The 14,216-nt window shown below is 41.3% G+C and overlaps 1 protein-coding gene and 1 non-coding gene across 2 annotated transcripts in view; both read right to left on the bottom strand.

Moving 5' to 3' along the window:
* entpd1 (ectonucleoside triphosphate diphosphohydrolase 1) overlaps positions 1-5,334 on the bottom strand; it is a 74,140-nt gene extending 68,806 nt beyond the window's left edge. The window contains exon 1 of the mRNA XM_036959855.2: positions 4,871-5,334. Within this exon, the coding sequence (XP_036815750.1) occupies positions 4,871-4,886 (16 nt within the window). The 5' untranslated portion in view covers positions 4,887-5,334. The remainder of the gene's footprint in view (positions 1-4,870) is intronic.
* Positions 5,335-9,233: 3,899 nt separating this feature from the next.
* trnav-uac (transfer RNA valine (anticodon UAC)) lies at positions 9,234-9,306 on the bottom strand. Its single transcript has one exon. It is a non-coding gene; the product is annotated as a tRNA-Val (tRNA).
* Between the last annotated feature and the right edge of the window lie 4,910 nt (positions 9,307-14,216).

Below are 14,216 nucleotides of genomic sequence, written 5' to 3' on the forward strand. Positions count from 1 at the left end.
CCGAGCTCAGAAGCAAGCTTCCAGAAAATTGGAACGGAAATGGCGTCACACCAAACTGGAAGTTTTCCGACTAGCTTGGAAAGACAGTACCATGCAGTATCGAAGAGTCCTCACTGCTGCTCGATCATCCCATTTTTCCAACTTAATTTAAGAAAATAAGAACAATCTGAAATTTCTACACTGGCTTCCTGTTAAGGCAAGGGCTGATTTCAAGGTTTTACTGCTAACCTACAAAGCATTACATGGGCTTGCTCCTACCTATCTTTCCGATTTGGTCCTGCCGTACATACCTACACGTACGCTATTGTCACAAGAAGCAGGCCTCCTAATTGTCCCTAGAATTTCTAAGCAAACAGCAGGAGGCAGGGCTTTCTCCTATAGAGCTCCATTTTTATGGAATGGTCTGCCTACCCATGTGAGAGAAGCAGACTCAGTCTCAACCTTTAAGTCTTTACTGAAGACTCATCTCTTCAGTGGGTCATATGATTGAGTGTAGTCTGGCCCAGGAGTGTGAAGGTGAACGGAAAGGCTCTGGAGCAAGGAACCGCCCTTGCTGTCTCTGCCTGGCCGGTTCCCCTCTTTCCACTGGGATTCTCTGCCTCTAACCCTATTACAGGGGCTGAGTCACTGTCTTACTGGTGCTCCATGCCGTCCCTAGGAGGAATGCGTCGCTTGAGTGGGTTGAGTCACTGACGTGATCTTCCTGTCTGGATTGTCACCCCCCCTCCCCTTGGGTTGTGCCGTGGTGGAGATCTTTGTAGGCTATACTCGGCCTTGTCTCAGGATGGTGAGTTGGTGGTTGAAGATATCCCTCTAGTGGTGTGGGGGCTGTGCTTTGGCAAAGTGGGTGGGGTTATATCCTGCCTGTTTGGCCCTGTGCGGGGGAATCATCAGATGGGGCCACAGTGTCTCCTGACCCCTCCTGTCTCAGCGCCAGTATTTATGCTGCATTAGTTTATGTGTCGGGGACTAGGGTCAGTCTGTTATATCTGGAGTACTTCTCCTGTCTTATCCGGTGTCCTGTGTAAATTCAAGTATGCTCTCTCTAATTCTCCATTTCTCTCTTTCTCTCTCTCGGAGGACCTGAGCCCACGACCATGCCTCAGGACAACCTGGCATGATGACTCCTTGCTGTCCCCAGTCCACCTGGCCGTGCTGCTGCTCCAGTTTCAACTGTTCTGCCTGCGGCTATGGAACCCTGACCTGTTCACCAGATGTGCTACCGGTCCCAGACCTGCTGTTTTCAACTCTCTAGAGACAGCAGGAGCGGTACAGATACTCTGAATGATCGGCTATGAAAAGCCAACTGACATTTACTCCTGAGGTGCTGACTTGTTGCACCCTTGACACTACTGTAATTATTATTATTTGACCATGCTGGTCATTTATGAACATTTGAACATCTTGGCCATGTTCTGTTATAATCTCCACCCGGCACAGCCAGAAGAGGACTGGCCATCCCTCATAGCCTGGTTCCTTTCTAGGTTTCTTCCTAGATTTTGGCCTTTCTAGGGAGTTTTCCTAGCCACCGTGCTTCTACACCTGCATTTCTTGCTGTTTGGGCTTTTATGCTGGGTTTCTGTACAGTACTTTGTGACATCGGCTGATGTAGGAAGGGCTATATAAATACATTTGATTTGATCTGTCCCCTAGCCCTTTCACAATTTAGAAACATATTGATATCAACTTCTACTGTCCTCTAACCCTTTCACAATATAGAAACATATTATATCAACTATAACTGTCCCCTAACCCTTTCACAATATAGAAACATATTGATATCAACTATGACTGTCCCCCAACCCTTTCACATTATAGAAACATATTGATATCAACTATGACTGTCCCCTAACCCTTTCACATTATAGAAACATTTATATCAACTTCCAGAGGAAGGAAACCACTCAGGGACTTTAAAACAGTTACAGAGTTTAATGGCTGTGATAGGAGAAAACTGAGGATGGATGAACAACATTAACAATACTAACCTAAATGACAGAGTGAAAATAGAAAGCCTGTACAGAATAAAAAATATTCCAAAACATGCTTCCTGTTTGCAACAAGGCACAAAAGTCAACAGATCCTTGCGCCCTTCGGTCTCAACGTAGACTTTGATCTGAAGCCATTCTTGTGATTATTGTAACTTTGCCATTGTAATTGTTTGTAAACTTGTGTAGTCAAATTAATCTATGATCATATGCTATCCATTTGTTGTTTGTATGCTGTTCTTTGTATGACATTTTAATATTTGATTATTAACCAATAATATTAGGCCACTCTTGGCCATGATTACAGACACCTGTGTCTTTTGACACTATATAAACGAGTCATCCCGCAGTGTTTGTGATTATACCCTGATGAAGACAGCTTGGCTGTCGAAACGTTGGTATTACATTTTTGCATCTGAGCTCCTAGAGTGGGCTGCTCTCTTTTATTTACAAAAGTCAACATGCCACCGGCGTCTGACAACTTGTAGGCAGAGTTATTAAAGTAGTTTTCAGTCCATATTTCCTCAACTATCCGGTGCAAACTGACTCTGTAACGGTACCCCCTGTGTATCTCGCAATTGTTATTTTATTGCTGCTCTTTAATTACTTGTACTTTTATTTCTTATTCTTATCCATATTTTTTTTAACTGCATTCTTGGTTCGGGGCTCGTAAATAAGCATTTCACTGTAAAGTCCTGTTGTATTCCTGTTACCTGTTATACCTGTTGTATTCTGCGAATGTGACTAATAACATTTGATTCGATTTGATTTATAGGGATAGTCATTCAACAAGCACAGCACTTACTGTACACAAATGACTGATTGATGCAGTAGTAGCTAAGATGGGGAGAAGTCTGACTATAATAAAGTGCTACTCTGCCTTCTTAACAGTACTATCAACAAGGTAGGTCCTACAGGCCCTAGTTTTGTCGCACCTTGACTACTGTTCAGTCGTGTGGTCAGGTGCCACAAAAAAGGACTTAGGAAAATTGCAATTGGCTCACAACAGGGCAGCACGGCTGGCCCTTGGGTGTACACAAGAGAGCGAATATTAATAAGATGCATGTCAATCTCTCCTGGCTGAAAGTGGAGGAGAGATTGACTTCATCACTACTTTTATTGATGAGAGGTATTGACATGTTGAATGCACAGAGCTGTCTGTCTAAACTACTGGCACACAGCTCAGACACCCATGCATACCCCACAATACATGCCACAAGAGGTCTCTTCACAGTCCCCAAGTCCAGAACAGACTATGGGAGCAGCACACTACTACACAGAGCCATGACTACATGGAACTCTATTCCACAGTACTACATAGAGCCATGACTACACGGAACTCTATTCCACAGTACTACATAGAGCCATGACTACACGGAACTCTATTCCACAGAGCCATGACTACATGGAACTCTATTCCACAGTACTACATAGAGCCATGACTACATGGAACTCTATTCCACAGAGCCATGACTACATGGAACTCTATTCCACAGAGCCATGACTACATGGAACTCTATTCCACAGAGCCATGACTACATGGAACTCTATTCCACAGAGCCATGACTACATGGAACTCTATTCCACATCAGGTAACTGATGCAGCAGTAGAATTATATATTTTTTTAAAAACAGATTAAAAAACACCTTATGGAACTGCGGGGACTGTGGAGCAACACAAACATTGGCACAGACACATGCATACACACACACACACACACACACAATATCATTTTCACTATACCAACACATGGATTTAGTACTGTAGATATGTGGTAGTGGTGGAGTAGGGGCCTGAGGGCACACAGTGTGTTGTGAAATCTGTGAATGTATTGTGATGTTTTTAAAACTGTATAAACTGCCTTATTTTGCTGGACCCCAGGCAGAGTAGCTGCTGCTTTGGCATAATAAATGTATCCATAATAACTACAAATGCATCAAAGTCCACCGTCGTCTAACCCTTCCACTGTTCTCTGAGACTGAACACCCTTACAAGAATCCTGAATCTAAAGAAACCAACCTCAACCCTCACAGAGGGTCTCTCATCTAGTCACTTCCTGTTAAAACAGGATACTGACTGACATGACTCAACAACAGGAAGTTGGCTTCCTCTTTGAGAAAGCAAAGCATTATGGGAGCTTGGAGGACAGACATCATACCACACATACTAACCTAAAACGATCCTCAAATCTCTGAAGCCCCTTAAAACTAACACCTAACCCTAACACAAAACCAGACACTAAACCTAACTCTACATTCATTAGAACCTGCAGGCACCTGCTGTAGAACACTCAGACACTATTTAGAATATTCAGACACTATTTAGAACATTCAGACACTATTTAGAATATTCAGACACTATTTAGAATATTCAGACACGATTTAGAACATTCAGACACTATTTAGAACATTCAGACACTATTTAGAACATTCAGATACTATTTAGAACATTCAGATACTATTTAGAATATTCAGACACGATTTAGAACATTCAGACACTATTTAGAACATTCAGACACTATTTAGAATATTCAGACACTATTTAGAACATTCAGACACTATTTAGAACATTCAGACACTATTTAGAACATTCAGACACTATTTAGAATATTCAGACACTATTTAGAACATTCAGACACTATTTAGAACATTCAGACACTATTTAGAACATTCAGACACTATTTAGAACATTGCGACACTCTTTGGAATATTCAGACAGTATTTAGAACATTCAGGGACCATTTAGAACATTCAGGCACTATTTAGAACAGTGTCCTGCGTTCCACTGACCTTTACTGCATCAATTGTAATGTTGTCACGGTAATGTCACACCAAAGGAAGTGGTATGTGTGTGTGTGTGTCAGGCAGAGCTGTAATCCTACCTCTCTGTTCAGCCATGGTCTGTATCGCTTAGCAGTGATATAACAGTCTTTCTATTCTCTCTCCCCCTCCCTCTCTCTCCCCTCTTCTCTCTAACACACAAACGGCTCTCTTTGCTCTCTTTCTTCCTTCCTTTCCTCTCTCCTCTCTCTCTTCTCCTCTCTTTCTCTCCCCTCCTTCTCTACCTCGTTCTCTTTCATACACACTGCTCTCTCCTCCACCCTTACCCTGCACCTCTATCTATCAACAGGCTCTTTATTAGAACGAGCTGCCAGCCTCCTCTCTCTACCCTCCTCCCCCTCTCTCTTCCCAACTCCCCCTCTCTCTTCTCTCCTCCCCCTCTGTCTACCCTCCTCCTCCCCCTTTCTTTTCCCTCCTCCCTCTACCCTCCCCCTTTCTCTTCCCTCCTACTCCTCTCTTCCCAACTCCCCCTCTCTCTACCCTCCTCCTCCTCTCTTTTCTCTCCTCCCCTCCCCTCTCTTCCCTCCTCCCCTCTCTCTCTACCCTCCTCCCCCTCTCTTTTCTCTCCTCCCTCTTCCCTCCTCTTCCTCTCTCTACCCTCCTCCTCCTCTCTTTTATCTCCTCCTACTCCAACCTCTCAACAATCCCTCCTCTCTCTTCTCCCCCTCCCCCCTCTCTCTTCCCTCCTACTCTCTTCCCAACTCCCCCTCTCTTTACCCTCCTCCCCCTCTCTTCCCTCCTCCTCTCTCTACCCTCCTCCCCTCTCTATACTCTCCCCCCCTCTCTTTTCTCTCCTCCCACTCCTCCCACTCCAACCTCTCAACACTTCCTCCTCTCTCTTCTCTCCTCCCCTCTCTCCTCACCTCAACCCCAACCATAATCCTAACCCTCTCTCTTTTCTCCTCACATCTCACTTCTCTTCTCTCCTCCCACTCCAACCTCACCTCAACAATCTCCCCTTTCTCTTCCCTCCTCCTCTCTCTTCTCTCCCCTTTCTCTTCTCTCCTCCCACTCCAACCTCTCAACACTCTCCCCTCTCTCTTCTCTCTTCCCCTCTCTCTTCTCTACTCCCCCTCTCTCTTCTCTCCTCCTCCACTCCCTCTCTCTACCCTCCTCCCCCTCTCTTCCCTCCTCCTCCCTCTACCCTCCTCCCCTCCTCCCCTCCTCCCCTCTTCTCTACCCTCCTCCCCCTCTTTCTTCCTTCCTCCCCCTCTCTTCCCTCCTCCCCCTCTCTCGTCTCTTCTTCCACTCTAACCTCCCCTCAACACCCCCCCCTCTCTCTACCCTCCTCCCCTTCTCTCTTCTCCCCCCTCTCTCTACCCTACTCCCCCTCTTTCTCCCCCCCCCCCCCCAACCACCCCTCAACACACACTCCTCTCTGTTTCTCTCTCTGGGTTCAAGGAGGGCTGGGTACATCTAAATGTGTGTGTGTGTGTACATATATAATCATATTTTGACCCTTTCCCTTTCGTGTTTCTTCAATGTTTCCTAATTTTTCATTTTGATTGTCTGAAAGTGATTAATCAGCTCTTTTAGTTCCTCAAAGTCACAGACTGGTTGACTAATACCAAAAGGGGAAGGGTTAGGGAGACAGACAGAGAGATGGTGAGAGAGAGTGAGACAGAGTGAGAGAGAGGCAGACAGATTGAGACAGAGAGGCTGGGTGGGGGAGATGAGAGGGAAAGAGAGACAGAGATACAGAGAGGAAAGAACATTGTCAGTGTGGTGCCTATCGTGTTCGCCTCAGAAACAAAATGTCCACAGTTAGAAACAGGGCTGAAACAGAAAGCTCCACGAATATCAATAAAAATCTGTTTACTCCTTGTAGATGCTTCAAGCAGCAGTTTCTGTAGTGTAGTGGTTATCACCTTAGACTAACACGCGGTGTATTGTAGCACAATTTTGATTACCTTTTCTGCCATTTTGAGACATGGTTATCCCACCCAGGGACATATGATTATTTCTAATACTTGTTACACTGTAGTTAAAACATGGATCACATGACAGCACAAATTACCCTGTTAAAATAAACACTATAGTTGATTCCCTCAGGATTTGGTACACTGTACTTAAAACAATAATGACGTAAAAAGTTTAATCAGTTGATGGATTTTTTTCAATTGTATTAAAATCTTTATTATAATTACGTTTATTCCCTCAAACAAAATCATTTTACAGGAGAGGAGTGGACCCACTGTGATTAACTAGTTTTACAGGAGAGGAGGGGACCCACTGTGATTAACTACATTGGGGTAAAAAAGTATTTATTCAGCCACCAATTGTGCAAGTTCTCCCACTTAAAAATGAGAGAGGCCTGTAATTTTCATCATAGGTACACTTCAACTATGACAGACAAAATGAGAAAAAAAAAATCCAGAAAATTACATTGTAGGATTTTTAATGAATATATTTGCAAATTATGGTGGAAAATAAGTATTTGGTCAATAACAAAAGTTCATCTCAATACTTTGTTATATACCCTTTGTAAGTCTTCACAAGGTTTTCACACACTGTTGCTGGTATTTTGGCCCATTCCTCCATGCAGATCTCCTCTAGAGCAGTGATGTTTTGGGGCTGTTGCTGGGAAACACGGACTTTCAACTCCCTCCAAAGATTTTCTATGGGGTTGAGATCTGGAGACTGGCTAGGCCACTCCAGGACCTTGAAATGCTTTTTACGAAGCCACTCCTTCATTGCCCGGGCGGTGTGTTTGGGATCATTGTCATGCTGAAAGACCCAGCCACGTTTTATCTTCAATGCCCTTGCTGATGGAAGGTTTTCACTCAAAATCTCACAATACATGGCCCCATTCATTCTTTCCTTTACACGGATCAGTCGTCCTGGTCCCTTTGCAGAAAAACAGCCCCAAAGCATGATGTTTCCACCCCCATGCTTCACAGTAGGTATGGTGTTCTTTGGATGCAACTCAGCATTCCTTGTCCTCCAAACACGACGAGTTCAGTTTTTACCAAAAAGTTATATTTTGGTTTCATCTGACCATATGACATTCTCCCTATCTTCTTCTGGATCATCCAAATGCTCTCTAGCAAACTTCAGATGGGCCTGGACATGTACTGGCTTAAGCAGGGGGACACGTCTGGCACTGCAGGATGTGAGTCCCTGGCGGCGTAGTGTGTTACTGATGGTAGGCTTTATTACTTTGGTCCCAGCACTCTGCAGGTCATTCCCTAGGTCCCCCCGTGTGGTTCTGGGATTTTTATTCACCGTTCTTGTGATCATTTTGACCCCACGGGGTGAGATATTGCGTGGAGCCCCAAATCCAGAGAGATTATCAGTGGTCTTGTATGCCTTCCATTTCCTAATAATTGCTCCCCCAAAAGAAGGCATTAATGAAAAATTGAATTTTCAGTTTCAACTATGGTACTTATTGAATGTATCAACAAGTGCTGTTTCCACAGAGGTTCAAACCGGGGACCTTTTGCATGTTAAGCGCACGTGATAACTGCTACACTACAGAAACTTTTGCTTGAGATACCTGCAAGAAGTAAACTGAATTTTCTTATAGTCAGTGCATGTATTTAATTTACAAAATATGTATTTATGAAAGCAACTCATCTCTTTTATAAATACATTACTTACTGCATGTGTTAAAGAGGACTGTTTCCACCCGGTTTCAAACTAGGGACCTTTCACGTTTAAAGCGAACGTGATAACCACTACACTACAGAAACTGCTGCTAGTATTATCAGCAAGGAGTAACCCGAGTTTTACATATATTCATTGCATGTATTCGAATTTCCAAAATAAGGCATTTATTGGAACAACTATTCTCTGTTACAAATACAGTACTTACTGGATTTGTCATAGAGAACTGTTTCCGCCCGGCTTTGAACCGGGGACCATTCGTGTGTAAAGCAAACTTGATAACTACTAAACTAGAGAAACTGCTGCTAGAATTATCACCGTGGAGTTAACCAAATTTTACATTCATTCATCGCACAAATTCGAAATTCCAACATAATGCATTCATGAAAATTCTCTGTTACAAATACAGTACTTCTTACATGTGTCAGAGACCTCTGTTTCCGCCCAGCATCGAAAGGAATACATTTTGCGTCTTAAGTGAACTTGATAACCACTAGGCTATGGAATCTTTTGATTCCCAAAAGAAGGCAATAATGAAAAATATAATTTTCCACAGTGGTACTTATTGAATGTATCAACGAGTGCTGTTTCCACAGAGGTTCAAACCAGGGACCTTTTGCATGTTAAGCGCACGTGATAACAGCTACACTACAGAAACTTCTGCTTGATATACCTGCAAGGAGTAAACTGAATTTCCTTATAGTGAGTGCATGCATTTGAATTTCCAAAATATGGTATTTATGAAAGCAACTCATCTCTTTTATAAATACGGTACTTACTGCATGTGTCAAAGAGGACTGTTTCCACCCGGTTTCGAACCAGGGACCTTTCGCGTGTAAAGCGAACGTGATAACCACTACACTACAGAAACTGCTGCTAGTATTATCAGCAAGGAGTAACCCGAGTTTTACAGATATTCATTGCATGTATTTGAATTTGTTGGGGAATAATCATAATTGGTTGGTAACATAGGCAAGATGTTTTATATTCATCATATGTGTGTAAGTTACTTCTCATCAGAATGTTATTTTTGTATAATACTGTGGCGGGGTTGCAGTATCTGTTCTATGTCAAGACTAAGTTGCTTTGGCCGGAGAGATGGGAGAGGTCAAGCGTGTATCTCTTGGCTCCACAATGTCTGTGTGCCATTTAGTGTGTCTCTGTGATCTTGTCAAGATAGGATGGATTTGATATATGCCTGTTGATATGGAGGATTGTTTATGGTTCTGAGTTTGAGAAGAGAACATAGTTTAGGAGACAAAGCTGAACGATGAATTATGCCGATGCTGTCTTATCCTGTGTGTGTCTTTGCTATAAAGGATCTTAGTTGAAATGTGGAGGGGACTCTCAGAGAATTCATTGATAGACACTGAATTGATCTGAGTGTCACAGGGTTGTGATGAAGCTCATATAATTAAAGATGGACTTTATGATTACTCTGACTTGTGTGTGGTTTGCTCTCATGATTTGGTAAATAGAGGAAATTTCCACGACATTTTGCGACGAGGATGGGATGTGAATTTTCACATTTTCAATTGTTTGACTACAGAGGTAGCAAAACTGTACTTCAAATCTATGATACTCCCCCACTTAACATACTGCTTGACTAGTTGGGCCCAAGCTGGCTGTACAACATTAAAACATATTCAGTCTGTCTACAAACAGGCTCTCAAAGTGCTTGATAGGAAGCCCAATAGCCATCATCATTGTCACATCCTTAGAAAGCATGAGCTCTTGAGTTGGGAAAATCTTGTGCAATACACCGACGCATGTCTTGTATTCAAGATCCTTAATGGCCTGGCTCCCCCTCCACTCAATATTTTTGTTAAACAGAAAACCCAGACATATGGCAGCAGATCCACAAGGTCTGCCATGAGAGGTGACTGTATAGTTCCCCTAAGGAAAAGCACCTTTAGTAAATCTGCATTCTCTGTGAGAGCTTCCCATGTCTGGAATACACTGCCATCAGACACACATAACTGCACCACATATCACACTTTCACAAAATGCTTGAAGACATGGCTAAAGGTCAATCAGATTTGTGAACATGGTCCCTAGCTGTGTGTTGCTGCTTTCCATGTTGTCTGTTGTCTGTAGCTTGTGAGGTGTGGAAACACTTTGTTGCTTTTATGAATTTTGTCTTGCTGCTTTTTGTTTTATGTTGCTCTGTCTGTATGCTATGTCTTGCTTGTCCTATGTTGCTATGTCTTGCTTGTTCTATGCTGCTATTGTCTATATTGTAATTGTTTTTAATAACCTGCCCAGGGACTGCGGTTGAAAATTAGCCGGCTGGCTAAAACCGGCACTTTTACTGAAACGTTGATTAATGTGCACTGTCCCTGTAAAAATAAAAATAAACATCATCAAACTCGGTGACCGTTCCTACGATCTAGGTAAATAAATCGTGCACGAGGGAGCCCCTAAACTTGGGATCTCAGGGAAACCACACTTCGGGAACGAAGCAGATGGACCAACCTTTGATCTAAGAGGAAGCGAGCTGAGTGGATACCACATCTCGAACTGAGTTTTTTTTTAAGAAAAAGGTGAGCGAACCACACACAGATTTGAAGTTGAGTTTTTTAATTATGCCTGTTACGTATACTCTGAGCGTGAATTCCTTTGTAAGGAAGGCACCTTGGCGGCGTAAGCAGGGCCCGAGTCAGAGGAGAGTAATCTGTGGGTTTTGTGGACTCAAAAGATACTCTGCACTGTCCGGTTGCGAGTGACCAAGAGCCCTCCTGACACTGAATTGATCACAGTGGGAATTTGGTGAGGTCTGTCGGGGTGAGGTGCCAGGGGACTGTGTGTTCTAGGTGAAACACGGCACTTGCTGAATCCCTATTGGAAGAAGGACCTCATTCTGTGCGTCTGTGTGATTGTCTAAGTGACCCTCAGATGTGATGAATTCCAATTATTTTAAATGTGCTAGCCAGGTATGCCCTGGGTTACTCTGTGTGAGTGTTTTGTTATGGGATCACTAAGTAATAGTTGTCAGACCGTTCTGTGTGAGCAGGGTAGGGTTGACTCTGTGAGGATGAAGATGAAGTTTTTAAGCACTATTAAAATAATCTACAAAATCTGGGAAATTGAGCTCTAGAAACTGATTAGAGTGTGTCCACTTTTGGTTATCTTACCCTAAACGATGTAACTATAAAACGCATATGGGATTATCTCCATCTGGGTGAAACATTTGAAATGTAACTGCCCTTAAGGTCTGAACATGTTATATTTTTTCTTCCCAGTGTGAGAGAAGTTGCGGGATTTATTGAATAAACTGAATAAAGTTAGAGAGAATTAAGAGGGAATCTCGATGTAATTTATAATGTCGTACAAAGCATAAGGTTTTCCATCAAACTAATTATCATTGCGTGATTAATGTGATGTAGTAAAGTAATTGAAATACGTTGCATAAGTAAACATAATCTACTTTTATTAAAAGGCGCAATATCTGTTTCCTAGTCATTAACTGTCGATTTTATTCTTTGATTGCTAATATATTAATTTGGAATTTGAGAATCATAGCTGGAGTAACGTTTGTACTATTAAAATTGGGCTATTATTCTTCTGGGAATTGCCGACAGTGACGTGTTTTGATTTTACTTATAAATTGGGTTTATTTGCGGAGAATCTTAGTTATTTGCATAGCATTAGTGGTTCAGTGGTAGAATTATTGCCTGCAACACGGGAGGCCGGGGTTCCATTCCCAGTCATTGTGCTGACTGAATTCTGAGTTTTTGATTGTAAAATAATCTATTTGTATGTTTTGCCTGGAAAGTTATGGTCGCTAGTGTTTGTATAAGATATAAACTGAACGTTTTAATAGCTTGTCTGTTTCAAATTGATAGAAGGGATAAATTGAACGTTTTCAATAGATTGTTTAGGTTAAATTGATAGACTAATTCAACTTAAAATAATAACGAAGCGAATTCTGATGCAAGACGATGTCTGTTCACTAAATTATCTGCTTGAATAATGTATTGAGAATTGAGTCGTATTTAAATTACTGTATCAATAGAGAAGACAGTTACCTAAGTTAAAGAAATTCTGAATAATAGCGAGGAGAGAATGGCGATAGAAAGTGATTACCGAAATGTTTTTCATTCTTATAGATTGACTGATGCATGTTATAATTTTGGCGCTGCGTGTGTTATTTTTAAAGAAATAGGATACATTTCATAAGTGTGAAGAGCAATGAGAAGAGGAAGTTATAAAGTTGGGGTATTTAATCTTACATAGAGGTAAGGAAAAACGTTGAAATGAGAGGGGTTATATATTTTTGCCCATTGGGAAAAAAGGAATAGGGTAAGTTGAGCTGAAAGTATGAAAGAGAGTAAGTTGCTGAACAGTGTTGTAGAATAACGTACATTTGCGTTATTAGTTTGAATATACAATAACCTTACTCTAATTGTTTTGACCGTTGTTCAGGTACATGTTGTTCTGTATTTCTAGCAGCTGATTCGCTAGGTGGGCATCAGAGATTTGTGGTGTTTATTTGGACTGTATTAGGCTATGAGAAAGGGAGACTGGATGTCTGAATCATAAAACATCGTGATAATAGATTCTGATGGTTATTGATTCTTGGTTTGATTGTTTAATTAAGTAACACCAGTTAATTTGAGCAGGAAAGTTCATGTTTCCATTATGTGGAACAATGTCAGGTCATTAAAGGTGATTGCTGGATTGAGTAGTATGAGAATAAGTTTGTTTTGATTTTTACGCTGATGAGACAGCGCCAACTTTTGAAAGATTTTAGATATGTTTTTAAAAAATCAGGATTGGTTTTTACTAAATTTATATCAACAGGTTGAAATTATTAGATTGCTGATTAAAAGTTTTTTTAGGAGTTGATTTAACTTAATTAAACATTGTATCATGCATATACATTGATTTGATTAAAACTTATGATTAATGATTTGAGGTGCAGTGGAATTATCATTAGGTTTGGTTTATAGTTTCACGTTTGAGTTTCTGAATCGATGTAGTGTAATGAATACTAACTAAGTGTTTTTGTGTTTTCTCCGGAAAAATTGATATTTCACTGTCTCTCTCTGGAATGTTTCCAGGGACTATACTCTGGGGGAGAGTGAGTGAAATTGAGGCCATAAACTACCACAGTGGAGGGGGCCTGGAAGTTTTTTGTTTTAGTGCAAAGGTATTAAAGGGGCACTCACCACATGGGATTTTAATGAGTTTTTATTTTCTGACTTTTCATTACACACGCAAATTCTTTTGATAAAGGAATGTTCTGGGAACATGGAAATACAAAAATGTTGGAACTAGTTGATTACTGTTTGCAAATTGTTTCATATAGTGAATAACACTGCTTTGAAGGGTTTTGTATGACCTGTGACCTTCTGATGACTTTCCATTGTGGCTTGATCACCCGCATTGGAAAGCCATTTGGATAATGAAATTATGGTCATTTGTAATACTGCTTCCAAATAATGTGTGTAATTGGTAAATATGTTTCTTAGCCATATTTGTAATTTGGACCACTGTGGAGGGCATTGCTTTCAACTAAGGGTATGCTGCTTTAAGTCTATTTTCCTATGACCATAGGGGTTAAATCATTTTTATTTGTGGAGTTTTTTTTCAGTTTAGTGATTTTAATTTGATTAGGTTAGTTGAAATTTTGTTTTACAATTTTTTTAGTTTTGTTTTACATTACTCTCATACGGAGAGATGTGTGTAAAACATGGGGGAGGATTCAGTTTTTTGAGGGTTTGAATTGAAGTTATACAACTTAAGTGATATGTGAATGAGTGTATTGTATTGTTGAGT

Source organism: Oncorhynchus mykiss, chromosome 23, assembly GCF_057628025.1.
Source record: "Oncorhynchus mykiss isolate SJ-2025 chromosome 23, ASM5762802v1, whole genome shotgun sequence".
NCBI classification, from domain to species: domain Eukaryota; kingdom Metazoa; phylum Chordata; class Actinopteri; order Salmoniformes; family Salmonidae; genus Oncorhynchus; species Oncorhynchus mykiss.